Below are 21,516 nucleotides of genomic sequence, written 5' to 3' on the forward strand. Positions count from 1 at the left end.
ACAGAACAACTGTCGCTTACATTTGCTCTATCGAGCAACTATTTGGACAACAGTTGTCCCGTGTAAAGCCAGGCTTAGACAACTTTGCAAAATTAAATTTCAGGGTATGTGCTCCAGAAAAATGCTTGATCCATATATTCCCCCAACCCCACACACACACAGGTTACCATAAATAATGTAGGTTACTTTCCATTGTCATGCAGCCCCTGCTGGATGATATACGCATGTATGGTAATGGTTAGGTTAGCTGATCATCACAGATCAGTCAGTGGATCCTGCTCATTTCAACCCGTCTCAAACTGATGCCTATGTCTGTACATTACCTTGTGCCAGTTTTGATCAGTTCTATCCTGAGAGGATATCAGGCTGCTAAATTGGACTACTATTATGGTTACCAATGACTATTTTATGAAAAGTAGAGGACAGTATGAATGTGTGGATCCATAACATCCAGCTGTCATAGTGCAGATTATGTAGGCCCTCTTCACATTGGTGTTTTTATCTCTTCAAATAAGGTTCGGCTGGGTTTTTTACAACAATCTGCCGTATAATTCTTGCAATCATAAAATACGAGAACTCTGCTAGAATCCATTATCAGTCAATGGGATCCAACAGGATTCACCCCTGTCCTGGCGTTAGGTACAGAAGCTATGACAGTGAACGGAGCCCAACTAGAACTTTTCCCAATCAAGACATCAACAAAGAACAGAGGGCCCAGCCGTGACTGGATCACTCAAATGTTAATTCGAGGTAAATCTATATTGGTGTAAAAAGTTATCACAACCAAAAGTACCAGATGTGAATAAAGAAACTGGAAAAGATGTAAAGTAACAGAATCAACCACAATTTATCCTAGGGAAATACTGGGCAATAATATCTGCCGAAATTCAGAAAATCCCTTCTCCCCGGTAATAATGAAAGACCTTAAAGTGTACAAATAAACAACATGACCAATTCATTATGTCCAATCGTAATTTCACATTAGTTCTATGATACAAAACAGGTAACATAACATTAGAATTACAAAAGTCAATTTAGTAAACATGAGCACGGTATTAACTACAGAACACAACCAAATACGACATTAATAGAATAAACTGTTCAGTGCCACGCCCTAGGATGTTGAACTGCAGTGGAAGGTTGAGCCTCTTTGGATCTGCCAGTCTGCGGCAATGTTGGCATATTGGAGCTTTGGAAGGAGGTCGTATTCCAGATTTTTGAATGCCAGCGCTGATGGTGATAATGGACTTGACTCCGGATTTTAACATTAGGTGGAGTCATGGACGTTGGAACCGTTACTGGGGGCAACAGAATCTCAGCTGGCTTCAACACAGTCTTTTCTTCCGGTTTTGGCCTGGTAAGAACTGGTTGTCTTTCTGCTATTCTGGAGATGGCCGAGTGGCCATTTGTAGTTTTCACTGTTATCTTGTTTGTAGGAATCACTCTGGACTTTGTTGGTTTTCTGTTCTTTACTTCTTCTTGCATTTTTGGGTTGATCAGATTATTTTCCTTGTTCAGGAACTCATTGATTTTTGCCTGAGTTACTGATGCACCATGAGGAGATTTACGAAGTGTTGTTTTTGACTTTTTCTTCTGTCTTTTTGAAGATTGTGGAACTTCAATACCATCAAGAAGTCCCTTAGAAGCAGCTCGAGCCAAAACATCTTGAACACAGTCAGATTCTGATGGATCCTACCAAGACAGATGAAAAATAAATGATACACCATAATATTAATTCAAGACAATGGGATTCATACATAGAATCAGCTGCCTATAATGAGATCAATTTCAAACTCTGGCAAATAAATGTAAACTGAATTCTGATTGAGTGCCATCAGGATACAGATATGGTGGGAGCTTATCAATAAAATGGGTTGTGCTAAGATGGTATTCCCTGTTCAAGTGCTCTCAGAGAGCATACGAACATCATAGCGTGTGGTTCCCCACTCAGGACCCAGCACTATGACCCAGAATGGGGAGCCACGTAGTAAGAAAGGCTCCCATCCTAGCGGACGTTTTGCCAACCTGTTGATACAAGAAAACTATTCATGTGAATGGCTGTCCTGAAATACCACAGTCCCCCGCATTCCCAGATTTAAGGGCATTTTTTAATTGCACAGTCTAGTTAAACATCACAGTGAGCCCTCCAGGTACAATGGCCTCAGGATACAATATTTTCAGCATACAATGGCTTTTCCTGGGACACTAACTTCAAACCAGATTCAGCATATAACGTCACAGATAGTCTGGATCTGGGGAACTGGTATTTGTTGGAAAATCTAGCCAACCAACATGAGCATCCCACCAGTAAAGCTCCTGTAATACTGTAGTGCATGCACTGATTGGCTCTCTAGTAGCGCCTCTCTACAGCACAGTAGGGTATTGCATGTTCTGTACTGCCCCTGAACAAGATTGAGCTGTTCCTTTGGACACCAGGTACGGGCGGCTCCATGTTATTTTTCTGGTGCACTTTGCATACTGTATAGGACCATGAAGAAGCGGATGTCCTCTACACAGAAAGTGATTTACATCTTGAGATATTTCTCGCTATTTTATGTAAAGACTTGCGTTATTTGTGTTTGCTACTTAATTAATTTTGTATCATTTTTGGTTGACTTTTTTTAAAGGCTTCAGAACCAATTGCCAGTTTTCCATAACTATGGCTTCACCATACATTATTTTAACATACAAGGGTCAATCCAAAACCAATTAATATTGTATGTTGAGGGACCACTTGTATTTGGCGTACATTCAATAAGCATATTTGCATTTTGTTAACTTGCCTCTCTTGTTAAGACCGCAAGAAAACAACCATTGGAATATTCTGATGGTTGCATTTTAAAAAAGTTCTCAGAGGCGGATTCAACTTCTTCTGAGGAGCACAGAGGTATAAGAGGAGGGCTGATCCTGAAACATAAGAGATCGTAAGTGGATGAAATGGGTTACAGCAAAGTAACACAGTGGAGATGATGAGCGTCCTACCCTGGTGAAAATGATAAGTGCAGTAACATCCTTAGCAATCAATGCAGCGTGTAAGACCCCAATTCACAAAAAGTTGGGACGCCGTATAAAATATAAAGAAATGTAAAGATAAAAGAAAGCATTGATTTGGAAATCACACATAACCATATTTTATTCACAATGGAACACATCAGAAAGTGAACATGAGACATTTTTTCCATTTCATTAAAAAAAATAATAATTTAGAAGCTTAGAAATTGAAGACACCAATGCATCTCAGAAAAGTCGGGACATGGGTAACAAACGGCTGGAAAGGCAAGTGATAGAGGGTCAATTTTCTACTAAGCCACATAACTGTGTATAAAAGGAGCATGTTAGAGAGGCAGAGTCTCTCAGAAACAAAGATGGTCAGAGGTTCATCAATCCGCGATAAACTGTGTCTAAAAATTGTGGAAACGAAAAATGTTCCTCAACGTAAAATTGCAAAGACTTTTAATATACCACCATCTACAGAACATAATACCATCATGTGCACAGGGGACAAGGCCGACAGTCAATATTGGATGTTTAGGATATACAGGCCCCTCAGGCAGCATTGCATTGAAGGCTTCTTATACAGGTCAACAGTTGATCACTTAATTTCCGATAGCTGTCCCAATGATGATCGCGTCTGTGCTTTTACATAGAAGCATCATCGCTCAGTGAATGGAGGTTAAGCGGGTTGGAGAATTATTCCGGCATAGTCCCCTTCATTCACAGTGAACGGGTTCATAGTTGAATGGCGGTCTGTTCAGATGAAACGATGCAGTGGCAGAGCAACGATGAGTTTTAGGTTGGCATGAAAGATATGCTAAGCAATTTATCGATGATTGTTCTTTCACTACATGCGTTCACACCGCACAATATTCATGCAGACTGCTCGATCTAACAAGTGATTAGTATGATAATCATGCCATGTAAAAGGGGCTTTAAAAACAGGCACATTTCTGTTATGCAAATCACTGCATGGGATCAGGAATACTTCCAGAAATAATTGTCTGTGAACACAGGTCACGGTGCAATCCACAAATGCAAGTTATAGCTGTATCATGCAAAGACGAAGCCAACACAATCCAGAAACACCAGCTACTTCTCTGGGCCAAAACTCACTTAAAATGGACTGAGGCAAAATGGAAACCTATTCTGTCGTCAGATGTCTAAAAATGTAAAATTCTTTTTGGAAACAACGTACACTGTGTCCTATGGACTCAAGAGGAGAGGGACCATCCTGCTTGTTATTAGCACATACATAGTTCAAAATTCTGCATCTCTGATGGTATAGAATTACATTAGTGTTTATGGCACGGGCAGCTTACACATCTTGAAAGGCACCATCAATGCTGAGCAGTATGTAGAGGTTTTAGTGCAACATATGCCTCCATCCAGACAACATCTCTTTCAGGGAAAGTCTTACATATTTCAGCAAAATAATGCTCAACTACATACTACACTCATTACAAGAGAATGGCTTCGGAGAACAAAAATCTGGGTGTTGAATTGGCCTACCTGCAGTCCAGACCTTTCACTAATAGAAAGCATTTGGTCTGTTATGAAATAAAGAATCCTGCAGAAGAGATCCAGGACTGCTGAGCAGCCAGAATCCTACATCAGACAAGAGTGGGACAACATTCCTCTCCCAAAACCCCAGTATCTCGTACCCTCACTTCCCAGAAGTTTACAGACTCTGGTAAAAAGAAGAGGGGATGCTAAACCATGGTAAATAATGGTCCTGTCAAAATATTTTTAAGATGTGTTGCTGCCATCAATTTCTAAAGGAGTTATTTTTTAAAAAAGGAGATGGAAAAATCTCTCATTTTCAGCTTCTGATATGTTCTATTGGCAATAAAATAGGATTAGATGAGATTGCATTGTTTCTTTACATTTATTTACGTTATACACCGCATCTCAACTTTTTTGGAATTAGGGTTCTGACTTCTGAAGCTATGGGAACAAAACTGAAAAAATAGGAAAACTGTTCAAAAATACTAACTAGAGTACACTGGGCAAATATTTTTCGCTTCATAAGACACACTTTTTTCCCCCCAAAAAGGAAGGAGGGGAAAGTCAGCGCGTCCTATAGAGTGAAAGTGCCGAAATTCGGACCCAGACGGCAGCTGAAAAGGATCGGAAGTCCTTCTCACACAGCTACCAGCCAAGACCACATCCATACAAGGAGAGCTGCCTGCACTAACACCTGATTGGTGGAGGTGGGGGAGCAGCAGAGGGCTCCGTAATCAGCTGTTCTTAGGGGTGTCTTTCCTTTCCCTTGATATGGATCCAACAGTGTGATAAGGATCTCAGGTCCGCTCCCTAGCAGCGGCTCATATGAACACCTGATTAGAACTGCTGATTAGTGAGAGGGAACTGCTGCTGTTCCCCCTCTTCATCAATGAGCTGTAAGTATGGGCGGCTCTCCTCCCCTTGTTATCACACAGCTCCTGGTTACATAGCGGGGAGGGTGTGGGGAATGCAGAAGAGGAGGAGAGACGCCCATAGGTACAGCTGATTGGTGGATAGTTGTGCACAAATGTCTACACCATACCTCACCATAATGAGTCATGCATGCAGGGTTCCTGAAACGTTGGGTGACAACTAATGGAATCATCATTACATTGTCACTTAGCTCTTCCAGGATACGGAATACCAACTGCAGTGTTTTGCAAGCATTAATACCACAGACATAGCTATAGCTAGTCAAACATGGAATTCAGGGCTTCTGGAAAGCTGGGTGACAAGCAATAAGGTCACCATTACATTTACACCATGGAGCTTCCTTTTTATCGCAACGCAACAAATGTGCGTTGCAATGCGATTTTAACATTAGAAAGTCCCACTGAATGTTGCGATAAAAAAATTGCGTGATTTTATTGCGGGCGGCAGCGATGCAAGATTTTAAAAAAGCATCGCTGATGCTCAAAAATCACGGGAACAAAGACACGATTTTGCCACGATTCTCTCGCAGCAAAATCGTGATCACCTGTGTGAAACTAGCCTAAGGCTGCATTTTCATCGCTGATAGTGAGTTGCCCCTGTCTAGAGGGGCATGGCCTGTCATAAACCATATATATATACACGTGTGCCACTACATTTGTCCCTTCTTTCACTGCTCAAACATTGGGAGGTATGTGATTGATAAGCCTCAAAAACACTATTATGTGCCACTTTTTGTGTTGCTGTCTACTGTATAACGTTTCACCCCTCATATCCAAACTGTATGGCCTTGTGTATAAGTGCTTAAAGGGTTAACACCATCTTATAAAGTTAAGGCATATCACTAAGGTATGCATCGCTGTATGATAAAATGGGGTGGTGTGGGGGGGGGGGGGGGGTGCAACCTGTGGGAACTACATGATACCTAGAATGAAGAGACTGTAGTTTTGATGTAGCACTGTGTTCGGTTTCGGCTGCCTTCACACGGGCGAGAAAATCATGCAAGATTTCTGCGTTCGGAGACGCACAAATATGGACGCCATTCTTTTGAATGGGGTCATACACATGAGCAACGTTTTCCTGTGAAAAACAAAATCGCGGCATGTTCTATCTTGCGTGAGCTCTTGCATCGCCTCCTCCATTGTTTGTAATAGGGCCGGCGGCAGCATCGCACCGCGTGCTAGGTGCGCGCAATGCCAGGTCTTCCATTAAAAGCGATGGAAGAAACTCCTTGATCCTGTCAGTCGCGGGGAAATTCACATGGTGGCGAGTGCGATATCATGCCCTGATTTACTGTCCGATATCGCGCTCACCTGTGTGAAGTTAGACTTAGGGCTTATTCACATGGGCACATTTTCTGTCCACGTGCCTTCTGTGTATTTTATAGCTAATGAGGCCATTTACATGAGTGAATTTTCACATGGACTGATGTGAAAAAAATTTGCTACGTGTCCTATTCTGGTTTGTATTCACAACTTAGAATAGGACACAGAATGTGCGCTGTCTGGGCAGATCAGACAGATGAGCGTCCGTGTGCCATCTGATCCAATTGGGATAAAATATGCTGACGTGTGTGCAAACATCTTGTTCATAGCTTAAATATGTTGCACTGATGTGTGTGCAATTGTGCATATGTCCGTGTGAAGAAGCCCTAAGATACTACATGCTGCTCTGACTGGCCAGTGCTGCTCACATGGGCAATCAAAGCATAATGCAATGTTATAGACTAATAATGCATACTAATACACAGTCAGGTAGTCAGAGAAGCAGTGCAGCCATCTTTGTTTGTACAAAACCGGAGGGTCGCTTTAAGTCCAGGAAAAATCTGGTACTGAAGATTACACAATGCTCATGCAGAAGACCCACCTGTATGGCAGCCCTTTAATTCCTTCCATTTTGAACTGAAGGGCCTGACGTATCACACTTTCATTTTCCTCGGGGTAAATGGAGCGGGTACAATACACAATTGAGTGCACTTGCCTGACTGTAAATCAGAAGTAAAGGAGAACATCACCGGTGATCACTTACTGTCCTTTAGTAACATCGGCTCCAAACAAGCGTCACTCTAATAGACAAGAACATCCTTGTATGAAGCACTCACATTTCATGGCGTGGTTGAGCTCTGAGACTTGTTGTTTGGCCAAACCATTGAGTCTGTCAGAGGACACATAACCTTGAGAGAGATCCTGGAGCAAAGCAGTGTCTGGATGGGAAAGGTCAGACATGTCATCATGGGAAAATGCTTAACAATTACGAAACATCATAATTGAATGGCTGTGATTGGTTCATTGAGTGCTGGCTCTGATTGGTTCTTGAGCGCCGCAGCTCAGCCAATCCGAGCCAGAGCTTCCTGGAGGCAGGGACTTTGAACCTCCAATCCAGGAAGCGCTGGCAGAAGACTAAAAACAAGTGCCGGAGCTGCAGAAGAGATGCGTGGCGGAGCTGGACAGCGCCTCTTAGGTGATGTATTATTTTTAATGCAGCTAGGGGGGATTTTAGGACTTTTACAGTAGGACTTCCTACTGTAAAAGCTGCATCGCACAAAAAACATGTTTTCGTGCAATGTAATGCAACACAAAGGAAGGATGCATAGGGAAACATGGGCTACAAAGCCTCCCAAATTGCAGCTGTATTGAGCATGCCATGATTTTGTATTCTAGCAATGTAGCAGCCTAAAAAAAAAAAACATCACTAATGCGATTGAACCCATAGAAAGGCATGGGCTCCACACACATGTGATTTGTAGCACTGTCGCATTGCGAGAAAATTGTGCAAATTTTGTCACCCGTGTGAAAGCGGCCTTAGTGAGATCTTCAGTTATCAGGAAATAAAGGGACTGAAAAATGACAATCACTCTGCAGAACTGCCTGCACTGCAGTTGTCACTTCCCTTCCCCCACTAGTTGGCTGGTCATATTTAGAAGATAATGACAATGGGCACAAAGGGCAAAAGCTCCTATTTAAGGAGCAAAAGTTATGTTCAAAACGTCTTAGGAATGTTTATGGCAGGGGGAATTATTCTATAAAAAGTGAAATGCCTCAGGATAGATGAGAGTTCCCCTTAAGCTGCTGGTAGAACCGGCTCCTTTTATTTCCAGTATGGATACACTGCACTGCCCGAATATGTAACACCTTAATGAAAGGCTAGAAAAGAAAAACGCTCCAAACAATATATTAACAACAGCAACATCTGCAGGTTGTAAGAAAGAACTGCATGAACTAAAGAGCAGCATTTTATCCTCACATATATGTATATTCATCGGGCACAAAAATGGCAAATACATATCATTTTAATGGTTAGTCTGAACTGGCCACAGAAAAAGTTTCTTTATTGTTTTGTACTTCTAACCACTAATCTAGCTAATATATATATATATATCTCATCTCTCTATCATTTCTCTCTCTCAATCATATCTATCTCATATCTATCTCTCTATCATATATGTCCCTCTCTTGCTATCAATCATAGCTATTAGAGATGAGCGAGTATACTCGCTAAGGCACATTACTCGAGCGAGTAGTGCCTTAGCTGAGTATCTCCCCGCTCGTCTCTAAAGATTCGGGGACCGACGCGGGTGACAGGTGAGTTGCGGCGGGGAGAGAGGCAGAGAGAGATTTCCCCTCCGTTCCTCCCCGCCCCCCACCGGCCCCTGAATCTTTAGAGACAAGCAGGGAGATACTCGGCTAAGGCACTACTCGCTCAGATAATGTGCCTTAGTGAGTATACTCGCTCATCTCTACTATCTATCATATCTATCTATGATATCTAATATCTCTCCTCCATCTCTCCATGTTATATCATACAGCCGTATACCATTATCTGAATAAAACAAGCACATAAAATTGTATTTAATGAAGAAACTTACCTCCATGTTCATTTAGGATAAAATCCACCGGGTCGCTGATACCTGACCCTGAGCACTGAGGCAGGAGGAGAATGCTTTTTGCCTTCTGCAGCCTAGGATCAGAGGGGTCGATGTCGGTGAAACTCTCCTTGAGCATCTTAACATCTGAAAAGTAAGAGATGAGCAAGAGTGACATTATAATAACTTGGGATGACTATCATAAACAAATAGGGGGGATTATCAAGGCTGTGCCAAGGTTTTCTACCATTAAAAAGTCACACATTTTTGTGCAGGTGGGGTTTTGCTGACAAAAATGTTGTTACTGTTCCTTGCCTCTCACTCCACTTTTCAAAAGTATATTGAAAAGGAGGCGGGGTTTGAGTAGAGGCAGGTGATTAGGCAATAGGTATTGATGACCTATCCTTAGGTCAATAGTTGATCGTCAGGGGTCCGCCGCTTGGGGCCCTAGTTGATCAGCTGTTTGGGCACCTGCTGTCACAGCCAGAACACAGGCTATGTAGCAGAAGCAGATAACTCTGACCCCAGTGTAGTGGGTGCTGCTGGTAACTGCGGGCGCAGTTCCCAATGATTCAAAGATGCAAATTCAATTACAACCCCTATTCCAAAAAGTTGTAGTGCTTTGTAAAATGTAAAGAAATGTAAAGAAAAAGGGAATGCAATGATTTGGGAATCTTATATTACCGTACTCGGTAAGGCCGATTTCGCAATCGAGCACCGCGATTTTCGAGTACTTCACTACTCGGGTAAAAAGTACTCGGGGGCGCTGTGGGTGAGCGGGGGGTTGCAGAGGGGAGTGGGGGAGAGAGGGAGAGAGAGAGGGCTCCCCCCTGTTACCCCCCGCTCCGCCACGCCTCCCCCCGCCCCCCCCCCCAGCGACCCCGAGTACTTTTCACCCGAGTAGTGAAGTACTCGAAAATCGCGGTGCTCGATTGCGAAATCGGCCTTACCGAGTACGTTCGCTCATCTCTAATAACTATATGTTATTCACAATAGAACATATAAGGTGGACGGGAGAAATGTTTCCATTTCATTAAAAAATTAACTTTAGAAATTGATGGCAGCAATACATCTCAAAAATGTTGGGCCAGGGCCGTGTCTACGATTGTGTGGCATCCCCTCTTCTTCTGGGGAGGGAGGAGACCAATTGCCAGAGTTTTGATAGAGGGATGTTGTCCCACTCTTGTCTGATACAAGATTCCAGCTGCTCAACAGATCTGGGTCATCTTTGCCGGATGTTTTGTTCCTTAATGTGCCAAATGTATTTTATAGGTGAAAGGTCTGGACTGGTCATTCTGCCCTCGCTTCTTCTGCGAAGCCATGCTGTTGGGATGGATGTAGAATGTGGTTTATGTCAAAGGCATTAATTCCACCCCATACCATCAGAGATGCAGGCTTTTGAACTGTGCACGGATAACAAGCTGGATGGTCAGTCTCGTTTTAAATCTGCATGATACGGCGTCTGTGGTTTCCAAAAAGAATTTCAAATTTGGATTCATCTAACCACAGAACAGAAATCCATTTTGCCTTGGTCCATTTTAAATGAGCTTTGGCCCAGAGAAGACACCGGCGTTTCTGGATTGTGTTGATATATGGCTCATTCTTTGAATTCTATAGCTTTAACTTGCATTTGTGGCTTGCACAGTGAACTGTGTCCACAGATAGTGAAGTATTCCTGAGCCCATGCAGTGATTTGCATTACAGAATCATGCCTGTTTTTAATGCAGTAACGCCTAAGGGCCCATAGATCTGGAACACCCAATATTGTCCATCAGCCTTGTCCCTTGTGAACATGAATTTATCCAGATTCTCTGAATGTTTTGATGATATTATGTACTGCAGCCGGTGGAATATTCAAAGACTTCACAATTATATATTGAGGAACATTTTTCTGAAATTATTCCACAATTTTTAAATGCGTTTTTTCACAGATTGGTCGACTTCTGACCATCTTGGGTTCTGAGAGACTCTGCCTCTCTAACGTGCTCTTTTTATACACATTCGTGTGACTTATTAGAAAATTAATCCTCCAGCTGTTTTTCATTAGTACCACTTACTTTGTCTTTTGTTAACCCTGTCCCAACTTTTGTGACATGTGTTGCTGCCATCAATTTCTAAATAAGTTAATTTTTTTAAAATGAAATGGAAAAATGTCTTGCTTTCAATTTCTGATATGTGTTCTATATGGTAATATGAAGTTTGCAAATCACCACTTCTGGAGGATACATCATCCATACAAATTGCCAGGAAAACCCCTTTAAGAAATGCAACTTTTTAAAATTTCACAAAATTTGTCACAATCTCTCTGCCGTAACATAAAAAAGTGTCTCAATATTTCAGACATTTTCAAGATGTAACTAATTTATCATCAATGTGTGACAATTGATAAATTTGGCGTAAATAACGGTAACATGGCATAGAACAAAACGGACTTCAAAAAATGACACAAGATAAATTCCCCCTTAGGAGCATATCTATTATGCTCTGTATGTCAGTGTTCTGGCATATATGAAAATTGTAAACTCTCGGGCATTTATTCAGGGCCCTGATACTTTCCCAAAAAGTGGGTGGGGCCAAGCATTAGGGGGTGTGATTAAGTGCAGCTGGTCTCATATCGTATAATGTAATACATTGGTCACTGGTAACTGGCCGCACAATTTACTTGAACCTTCTGTTGGGGATTATGGTGTTCTTGATGCCACTGTGCAGTCTTCAGCTCTAGTCTTGACTCCAGACTTATGTGGGTTATTATTAGGTAAGGGAAAACAACCTGAAAAACTTACTTCTACACTCCATGTTGCGGAACAAATCCAACATCTCTTCTTCTCTAGATTCAGACTTAACTCCGCACACATATATATTACAAGAAGATGAACTGGTCAATACAGAAATGTGAGCAATAGTGTAGTCCGGGTAAGGGTTGGCCACTATGATGTCATCGTGCACATTGAGTAAGGCTTTTACTGAATGCACCGCTAGGCTGTGTGCCTTGTCCTGTGAATGTGAGAGAGACGATAAGGGAAGATGGAACACATCAGCTAAAATCAACAATTTTTTGGAACTATGCACACATGTAATGCAGAGTATACAGAGTGGAGGCCTTTTGGCAATGTAGAAGGGTAGTTTCTCATTTAAGGGGGTATCTCCATTTCCAATAGTGATGACATATGTGCCATCACTTATGATCGGTGGGGTCTGACCTCTGGGTCCTCCACTAAAAGAAGAATGAAGGAGTCACAAATCGATGTGGAGTAGCATCCCTTGTTAAGTTTTCCCTACACTGCAGTATTTTCAGCCATATGGCTGTGCAGGAAACTATAGCTGGCTTCATTCACACCATCCTCTGGGACCCTCATCCATAGGAAGAATGGTGACCAACGTTTACTGATTGATGATGGATGATCCTCATATAAGTCAATGATGAGTTTGCTCCTTCCATTATTCTCATAAACTTCAATAGAGAGCCACACAAAAGTGTCACCACCTGATCATTGACTTTCATGGGGGGGACAGCACCCAGACCTCTCCAACACCCTTCACTGAATCACACTTAAAAGGGAGTCACAGGTACTCCTTTCTCTCAAAAAAGGAGGTTAACAATGATGGGTTCTGCCCCCATCAGGCAGTTACCCTGTGGATAAGCCTTAAGTGCAGGAGAGGAGAATAATAGAGATGAGCGAACGTACTCGTTTCGAGTAATTACTCGATCGAGCACCGCGATTTTAGAGTACTTCCGTACTCGGGTGAAAAGATTCGGGGGGCGCCGGGGGGCGGCGTGGCGGAGCGGGGGGTAGCAGCGGGGAACAGGGGGGAGCCCTCTCTCTCTCCCTCTCCCCTCCACTCCCTGATGCAACCCCCACTCACCCACGGCGCTCCCCGAATCTTTTCGCCCGAGTACGGAAGTGGCGCTCAGGCGAAAAAGGGGCGTGGCTGAGTAGGTTCGCTCACCTCTAGAGAATAACCTTTTAAAGAAGTGTTTCCCAAACTCTGGTCATCACGAAAGCCAAACATATTGGGTTTTCAGAATTTCCATAGTATTGCATAGGTGATATAATTATTGTCAGTGCCTCTGACATTGCCACAGGTGTCCTCTATAAAGGATATCCTCAAATCATGACCTGCTGGGAGGTTATTAGGATAGTAGTTGCAGAAAAAGGGCTTTAAAGAGATTATACAGTCTTCTTTAAAGCAGCCCTCCAGTTCCAGGACAAATATCTGCCCCAGGATCGGAGGGTGGAAGGATAGGTTACCGATTCTTTATCTCTTCCTAGCCCTTAAATTGCGGGTTCTGCTTCCACTTTTAAGTGGCCTCCATCATTAGACTACCAAAGCATCCATAGTGCATCCATACGACTATCAATGTACTGTAGCTGCTTTGTGATTAATGGCTACAAAATGGCAGTGGCCATCATGGCCGCACATAAACGGAGCACCGAACCATCAGAGCGGAGGGGCCAGGAAGAGAAGATAAAGTACAGGTAAGATACTCCTCCACCCTCTGATCCAAGGACAGAATTTTGGCCTGAAACTGGAGGGTCACTTTAAGTAAAGTTTGAAGAAGTTTTCACTAAATACATTTATCATCGATCAACAGTATAGATGATATATGTAGATTGCTGGTGGTCGGACCGCTTTGAGCCCCACTGATCATGACAACAAGGTTTCCCGATTCCCCTGTTAGAATGAGGCAATGGTCATACATGGGCACTACAACTCCATAACTTCTTTAGTGTCTCACATGTGTCGGACATGCCATCTGGATTTGCGGGTGAACAGTAGAGGTAAAGTGAATGAGATGCTAAACCCCATCCCGATGCTACGGAAAAAAAAAAACATACAGAAATTGACATATATAGTGAATTTTAAATCTGTAACGTCAATTTATGTTGCGAAATTTTCACCCTTTGCAATCTGTGACAAATCTAGATAGGACGGGCAACTGTAGCGCAATAAAAAACACTAGCAGGAGAGCGATTCGTAATCAATTATACATCAAAGAAGATAATTTCGTATTTGCAATGGACTCATCTGTGCATTTTTAACGCTGTACGCCACTTAGACGACTCCTTACTACACAGCAACATCAAAAATGCAACAAGTAGATAACAGACTTTACATGCACTCAAGGTACTAGCCATTCTCCCAAAGCATAACCCTTTTAATGTGTCCGTAGACAATACGGTACATGGCTTACACATCCCCTGCGATCTGCGCCTTTACACCAGTTTCCATGGCAATTCATTGTACTCCTACACTATCTCTGCTCAGGCAGCAAAGTAAAGCTTCCCGGAAGAAGGCGCAATATTTTACGTTGGCATTGTCCTCCCAGGGATTAAAAGATCAAGCTCCCAAACTGGGCAGATTCTGTTCGCAATGATAAAGTGCCTGACATAAACATGTTGCCACGCAACCTTCTCACTCATGCGATGAGATTGTTCCTCAGTGTTCACGCCGCGTCCAAGTCTGGAGAGAGCGAACAATGGAGATATAAATCACTCTCCGCTCCTCTACAAGTCCCTTTTTTGTTTGGCTTCCGAAACCAGATAACAAAAATGCTTCCATGACAAATATTACTTGCGGAGAAAAGGAATGACGCAAACGTCCTGCCTCGCTAATTAGTTCTTGTGGACGTTAATCATTGTGTCACTTTAATTAGTACAAGTATATACAATGATCATTTCCATTCTACAGGGTGGGCCACGGAAAATAGCAACAAAATAGAAATGTAAAAATCTCCCGTGCTCAAAAGGATTCGTCAGAACAGGCAAATGGTATATAGGAAGAAAGCAAGACATCCTGGGAAGGGGGGGTCTGGTAAATGTAGACCCCCCTGCAGTAGGTCTAAGGAATTATTATAATGGAATGTGGAACCAGAATGATGCTTAAAATCCTTGCTTCTGCTCACTCTGATTAGATACTCTGGTCTCACCTATATACTACTCATCATGTCTGGTATGCTTGAAAAGGGGTTAGACCCCAGAATGCGTTGCAGTCTTTTATAGTTTTCAGTCCACTTGTTATTTTTATTTTCATTTTGTTTTATTTGATGTATTACTAAGTCAATAAAATATCTTCTGCCTTCAAACATCTGGATTTTAAGCATCATTCTGGTTCCACATTTTGTAATAATAATTCCTTGGGCCTGCTCCAGGGGGCTCTCCATTTACCAGACCCCCCTTCCCAGTAAGTCTTGCTTAATTCCTATATACCATTTGCTTGTTTTAACGAATCCTTTAAAGCACTGGAGTTATTTACATTTATAATTTGTTAATCTATTACTATCATGAAATCCCCAGGGATTTTTGGATCCTCCCTGACGCTCTCCCAGCTTGTAAATTCACGGGGGTTACAGGTGTGACAGCTGGCCTATTGCTGGGCTTGTCTGTCTACACCAGGTGAGTCCTTCTCAGTTTTTTCATAATTATTGTTTCATTTTTAATCTTTCCAAGGCGCTGTCCTTTTCACTTACCCTCTTATGAAAGCAGTCTAATGCTCCTTTTACATTGAAGAGAACTGCATGATTCTCGTTCAGTCACTGACTTGCATTTAGACTGAATTATTACCATTCCCTTTCATTCGTTTGAATGATTTTTTTGAATGATATAGTCACACCCTAAAAGAAAATCTTTGTTGCCTATAGCAACCAATCACAGTGCAGCTTTCATTTTAGCTCAGCAGTATAAGAAATGAAAGCTGAGCTGTGATTGGTTGCTACGGGCAGTAAAGACAGTTTCTTTTAGACAGTTTTCATAGGAGTGTGGTGCTGTCTACTCTTCAGTGGCCCAACCTGTAGAAGGGCCTTATACATGGCAGGATAATTGGGCAAGAATATTCGCCCGAACGTTCCTTTGTCCGATTGTGTAAATATGCCCATGATCAGTCGACGAATGAGCAAATGATGATCCGCTCGCTTATCTGAGCATAAAAATGCTCGCTGGTCAACTGCACTTCTCCTCGTGTAAATAAGAAAATGTGCAGCTGACCAACGATAGCGGGACGGAGACGAACCATCGTAATAATAGTCTTTTGCTCCCATACTGCAGATAGTCTGCATATGTAGACAAAAAGAAAGACAGCTGACTGACATGCTCATTATTGGTCAGCGCTCGTTCACTCAGGCGGATAATCTGTCTGTAAAAACCACCTATAGTCATATGATCACCATGCAAACATATTTAATGTACATCAACCAGTGCATTAACGCTAACGCAATTAGGCCTATTTATGACCTGGGCGTCAACATGCTGGCACCACAATTTTGGGGTACGCATGTGTTTTTAATGTTACTGGACGTGGGAGGCCATTACAGCGTGAGGTCCTGTAGTAGATCGGCACTGTGATCGCTTTTCACATCTCCATGGCAATGGGGAACGCCGGCAGTCTCTCAAGGTTCACTGCATCTGCGCAGTGTTAAGCCTTTCAGGGCTCCATGGAAGTAATGCGAGATCCCTGGAATCCCGTGCATGAGCACTCAGCAGACTATGATGCTGATGGCTGCTGCTGCTTTCAATTTGTGGTGATTATGAGGTATGGCACATTTTGCATATTATAGCTGGGTATCTTCAATCGAATCCCCGCGCCATGGTGAGTCGTTCAGGTGTAGACTGTTTGATGTTAATTACTGGGGGGAGCGGTCTCTTCTGGTCTCTTCTGGTGGTTATTCCTTGCTTGCCATCTGTATATATATATGTGGGTATAGACATATGCACTGTAGCTTGAAAAAGGCCAAAATGTTGTTTTTATGGAATTAATAACGTTTTTTTAGTTTTATAGACTCAGTCACACGGGCGCATCGGTGCCTGTGTACGGGTGCCGCTGCGCCCGTGTCACTGAGCCCTAACCAAGACACCTTCTTGAACGCTGCCACGAACTACTATTTCTTTGTTTTTTTTTCTTATGACTGGGGGGAAAAGCCCAAAAATATTCTAAGGCTGGAACTGACTCCAGAGATTAAGGCATCACCACGGTCAGCGGACAAATCCTGTGTAGTATGATCCTGCTGTGATGTTCCTATCTGCCTTCTACTTCTTGCTAATTTACTGGATGCATGCAAGCATGACGGTCGGTAGGGCCTGCTGCTCGTCAATCGCCCACTGCCCTAGCTGATAGAAGGGGGGTACAGAGCATGGGTTTCCCTTCTAGATAGGACATATGGACAGGGGTTGTCTTGCTAAAATTCATAGAGTCATTTTCAGTAAAAAGTTTTTTCTGTATTCGTTTGAACATAAAGGAAAGACGGTGCGCAGTGATAATGACGCTTCCCCTGAGAAGCCTCATTTTATGGAGACATTTCATCAAATAAGCTGTCTGCAGATAATATTTGTTTAGGGAACTGTTTCCCAAAGACATAATTTTTGTTTTTCACTTTCCAGGCTGAAACTGTAGTTTTTGAGAAAAAAAGCTGCCAACATGGCGCCCAGGAGACAAACTGCGTAGTCAGCATTTTGACAGCCAATATAGTCTTTACAGTCAATCTACGGAATGTTCTCCAACTGTTCATGCCATGGACTGCATACATTTCCACACATGCTGGATACAGTTCAACACATACCTACCTGTAATATCAGCTGGTACTTAAGAACCATTTCCATTTTTCCAAGTTCCTCTTTAAATTGGGGTGGAAAAATTAATAAATCTTGGCAATGTTTGTCCACACAAAACGTATAACCGTCCAGGTCTGACGAAGAATTGGTCTGGGTGAACCCTTCTTGCTTTAAAGCGTTAAAAACGTCTGTGATGCTGGAAACAGAAAGCAGAACAAGAATTAAAACCTTAAAAAAGGTTCATAAAACTATCAAAATACTAGTAAAATCACTTAAATTGAGTGGAAATGCTTGCTGGTCAAGTATACGCTTACAGTCCCCTTGTGACCTATAGAATAGCAGAAGGTAGAATCTTCCCCAGGACTGTCAACACTACTTCATCAAAGAGGGCACAACATCCCAATTAGTTTCTTCCCCTTGGCGACTGTATAGCTGCCGACTTCTCAGTGACTTATCATGCAATAACCTAGTACAGAACTACAAACTTTTTTTTATTATGGCCTCTACTGTTCCTTGCTCCCGTGCTGTCACTCGGGAGCTAGTATTGCTGGCTTGCTCACAAAGTGGCCAGCGGGTGGGGCAGTGCAGGAGATTTCTCTCCTCTGGCTCCTCCGCCTCTCTCCATTCACTTAATACAGCGGCCGTTCAGTACTGAACGGCCGCTATTTACACTGCATGATGAGCAATGAGCTCATCGCTCGTCGTATATGCAGCATATGCAGCTGTATCAAAGGGGTTGTCTCGCGGCGAAAGCGAATTTTTTTTTTTTTAAATGGACCCCTGCATTATGCCCTGTGAAAAAGGAAGCATGTGTTAGTTTTTAAAAAGCACATTGCACTTACCTGCATCAGCGTTCTGCAGCTTCTTCGTTTCTTCTTTTAAAGATGGCGCCGCTGGTCTTCTCCCACCGTGCACCGCGGGTGTTCTCCCATGGTGCACCGTGGAGTTTCTTCTTCTGTCTTCCGTGTTCCACTGCCGATACAGCCACCTCATTGGCTGATCGGCACCACGTGACGGGGCGGAGCTACGATGACGACGCGGGGACCAGCTCTCCGGCACGAGCGGCCCCATTCACCAGGCAGAAGACCGCACAGCGCAAGCGCGTCTAAAAACGCCAGAAGACAGCGAAATTAGACGGAGCCATGGAGACGGGGACGCTAGCAACGGAGCAGGTAAGTGAGTAACTTCTGTATGGCTCATATTTAATGCACGATGTACATTACAAAGTGCATTAATATAGCCATACAGAAGTGTATAACCCCACTTGCTGCCGCGAGACAACCCCTTTAAGTGAATTGAGAGGGGCAGGGGAGCGAGAGGAGAGAAATCTTCTGCACTGCCCCGTCCCCCTACTCTGTGAGCGAGCCAGCTCTGCTAGCTCCCCTGCAACAGCACGGGAGCGAGGAAACACGAGGACGAATTTCGGGCATCGTTTGCCCAACATTCATCATGTGTAAATGGGCCTTTACTTACCTGACTTTGTCAGTGTTAATCCAAGCATACACTGGTAATGTAGAAGCTCTTTGTTCTTGCTTCCGGACAGTCTCAGGTAATATATATTCAATGGTTGGAACTGCATGCTTGATTCGAGATTTTGCAAGGGCTGCAGCCAGCTTGGTTTTATAGCTAAATGAGAAGACATAAAAGCATTAAGCTCTGGAAAAATAAAGGCATGGAGGTATTGTTCCCACATACAATATGGAAGCAAAGCACAAGAGAGCGCAAAACAGGAGGACGTGTTCATGGTTTTATTACATAAAAGCACCTAAGACGTACAAAATCCAGCTAGTTGTGTTCACATAACCTGCACGTAGACAAACTCTGCACGTGATGACCCAAGCTGTACGGGTAAGCACATGCTGAGAGCTACCACAATATAGCATGAGGCTACTATTTCTGATTATGTTAAGTGTGATACATTTGGAGATAACCAATCAAGAGAAGGACTTTGGTTTCAATAGAACCTGTCAGAACTTCAGAGCCTATCAAACGGCCTACAGCTACAGATTACTGAGGTTCAGCTGGTTCCACATTTCATCCAGTTATACTTTCTACGGACATCATTCCTCAAGAAATCACCTATTAAGATTTTCTGCTCACCATGCAAATCTCTTATGACTGATCCGGTAGGCAGGCCGGACTGTCTCCACTGCCCAGAGTTTCTTCCGTAACCTCTCCTCTCTGACTGTGGAATGTGGATGTTGTCTCCTACATTCTCCAAAGAATGATCAAGATCTTGTAAATGCATAGGAAGATTGTGGACCGGCGCATTTGTGCAATGAAACCCCTTTGAGGTATCAGTCAGGGTTGCCGCGATCTGTATGGGGTGGGTTTGATCATGGGGGGCATCTGAACTTCCAGTACAGTTTTAAGAGTTTTATTGTAGTGCTTAGCAGTCAGATTGGAACAAGAGAGGGAAGAGATCGGGAACAGCAATGACCGTAATAAGTCTGAAAGTTTCTGGGTGTAAATGGCCTGCGTGGCAGGTAGAAGTGTCCTGACAAGAATACCTGACAGTAAAAGAGAAAAACGTATGATCGGAGAGTGGGGGAGGGGAGTTTGCAAAAACAGAACAAAGACGGAAGAAACCAAATCAAGCATTTTGCTATTTGTGTGCGTGGTGGAAGCTGAAAGTTGTGAGAGGCCTAGGGTGGAAGTAAGCAATAAAAGGCAGACGGGAAGATTGGGTCAACAATGGGATGGTAAAGTCACCCAAGGTGAGAGTTGGAATGTCACAGGATAAGAAGTGGGGGAACCAGGTGGCAAAGGAATTGAGAAACAGGCTGGGAGAGCCTGTGGAGGGTAGGCAACCGCCACTCACATGGACAGAGGACACAAGTGTCTGAGGGTGTGGACCTCAAGGAGGGATGATAATAGGTAAGAAGCCACATGAAGAGCCCTAAAGCCGATAATGGCTCCTGAGACACTGGTGAATAAACATTGCTTACATGTGACTTTGTGTAAGTAGCAGATAATATAGCAGGGTATTGCATAGAAAGACAGATAAAGCAATGGCATAAGCTCTTACATATGAGGTATTAGAGAGTCCGATAATTTGGTTTAAATATCCCTTTCCGATGTGCATACATCAACCTAGGTGGATAGAATATGGTGTCACTGTTTGATTTAGACATACATCGTTGCATGAGCTGCCAAGTGGAAGGATGAAAGGATTTATTTTATTGAAGAGCAAATATGTGCTCCCTGCCTCCGACCGGTTACACAAAACTGACAGCGTATAAAAGGCAGCATGTAGATTACTGGCCCTTAAAACTGCAAGCATCATACTGATGCCTATCCTAAAGTTAGACCAGCAATAACACATGTCCGGATCTCAACACCACCACTGAAGGGGCCGTGGCCGTCCAGCGTGCGATGCATTTTCTACATTGTTTACAAGGCACAGCTCTGTACATTTTGCTAGTGGCTGTACTTGGTACTGCAGCGCACCTGCACATCAGTCGCATTCACTTGGGACACTCATAAATTAAGCCCTCATGTCCACAGGCATAATTCCTTTAGCAAATCCGCACGTGTCTCCTGCGTGTGAAATATGCAGATCAATTTTCCCATAGGGAATCATTGACCATCTGCGGGTAGTTTAACAGCCCCGAATGTGATTTATTTTGATTTGTAGATTTCTCGCGTGGGAAAAAAAAAACCCAGCATGCTCCATTTTAA

The 21,516-nt window shown here is 43.1% G+C and overlaps 1 protein-coding gene across 1 annotated transcript in view; it reads right to left on the minus strand.

Moving 5' to 3' along the window:
- Positions 1–828: 828 nt before the first annotated feature.
- Positions 829–21,516, minus strand: part of NSUN7 (NOP2/Sun RNA methyltransferase family member 7) — a 47,569-nt gene continuing 26,881 nt past the window's right edge. Inside the window, exons 5-12 of the mRNA XM_066573158.1 lie at positions 19,309–19,461; positions 17,848–18,031; positions 12,076–12,286; positions 9,296–9,439; positions 7,532–7,633; positions 7,297–7,414; positions 2,784–2,907; positions 829–1,692 (exon numbers count right to left, since the gene is read on the minus strand). Coding sequence (XP_066429255.1) covers positions 1,102–1,692; positions 2,784–2,907; positions 7,297–7,414; positions 7,532–7,633; positions 9,296–9,439; positions 12,076–12,286; positions 17,848–18,031; positions 19,309–19,461 — 1,627 coding nt within the window. The 3' untranslated portion in view covers positions 829–1,101. The remainder of the gene's footprint in view (positions 1,693–2,783; positions 2,908–7,296; positions 7,415–7,531; positions 7,634–9,295; positions 9,440–12,075; positions 12,287–17,847; positions 18,032–19,308; positions 19,462–21,516) is intronic.

The sequence above is a fragment of the Eleutherodactylus coqui genome, chromosome 7, assembly GCF_035609145.1.
Source record: "Eleutherodactylus coqui strain aEleCoq1 chromosome 7, aEleCoq1.hap1, whole genome shotgun sequence".
Classification (NCBI taxonomy): domain Eukaryota; kingdom Metazoa; phylum Chordata; class Amphibia; order Anura; family Eleutherodactylidae; genus Eleutherodactylus; species Eleutherodactylus coqui.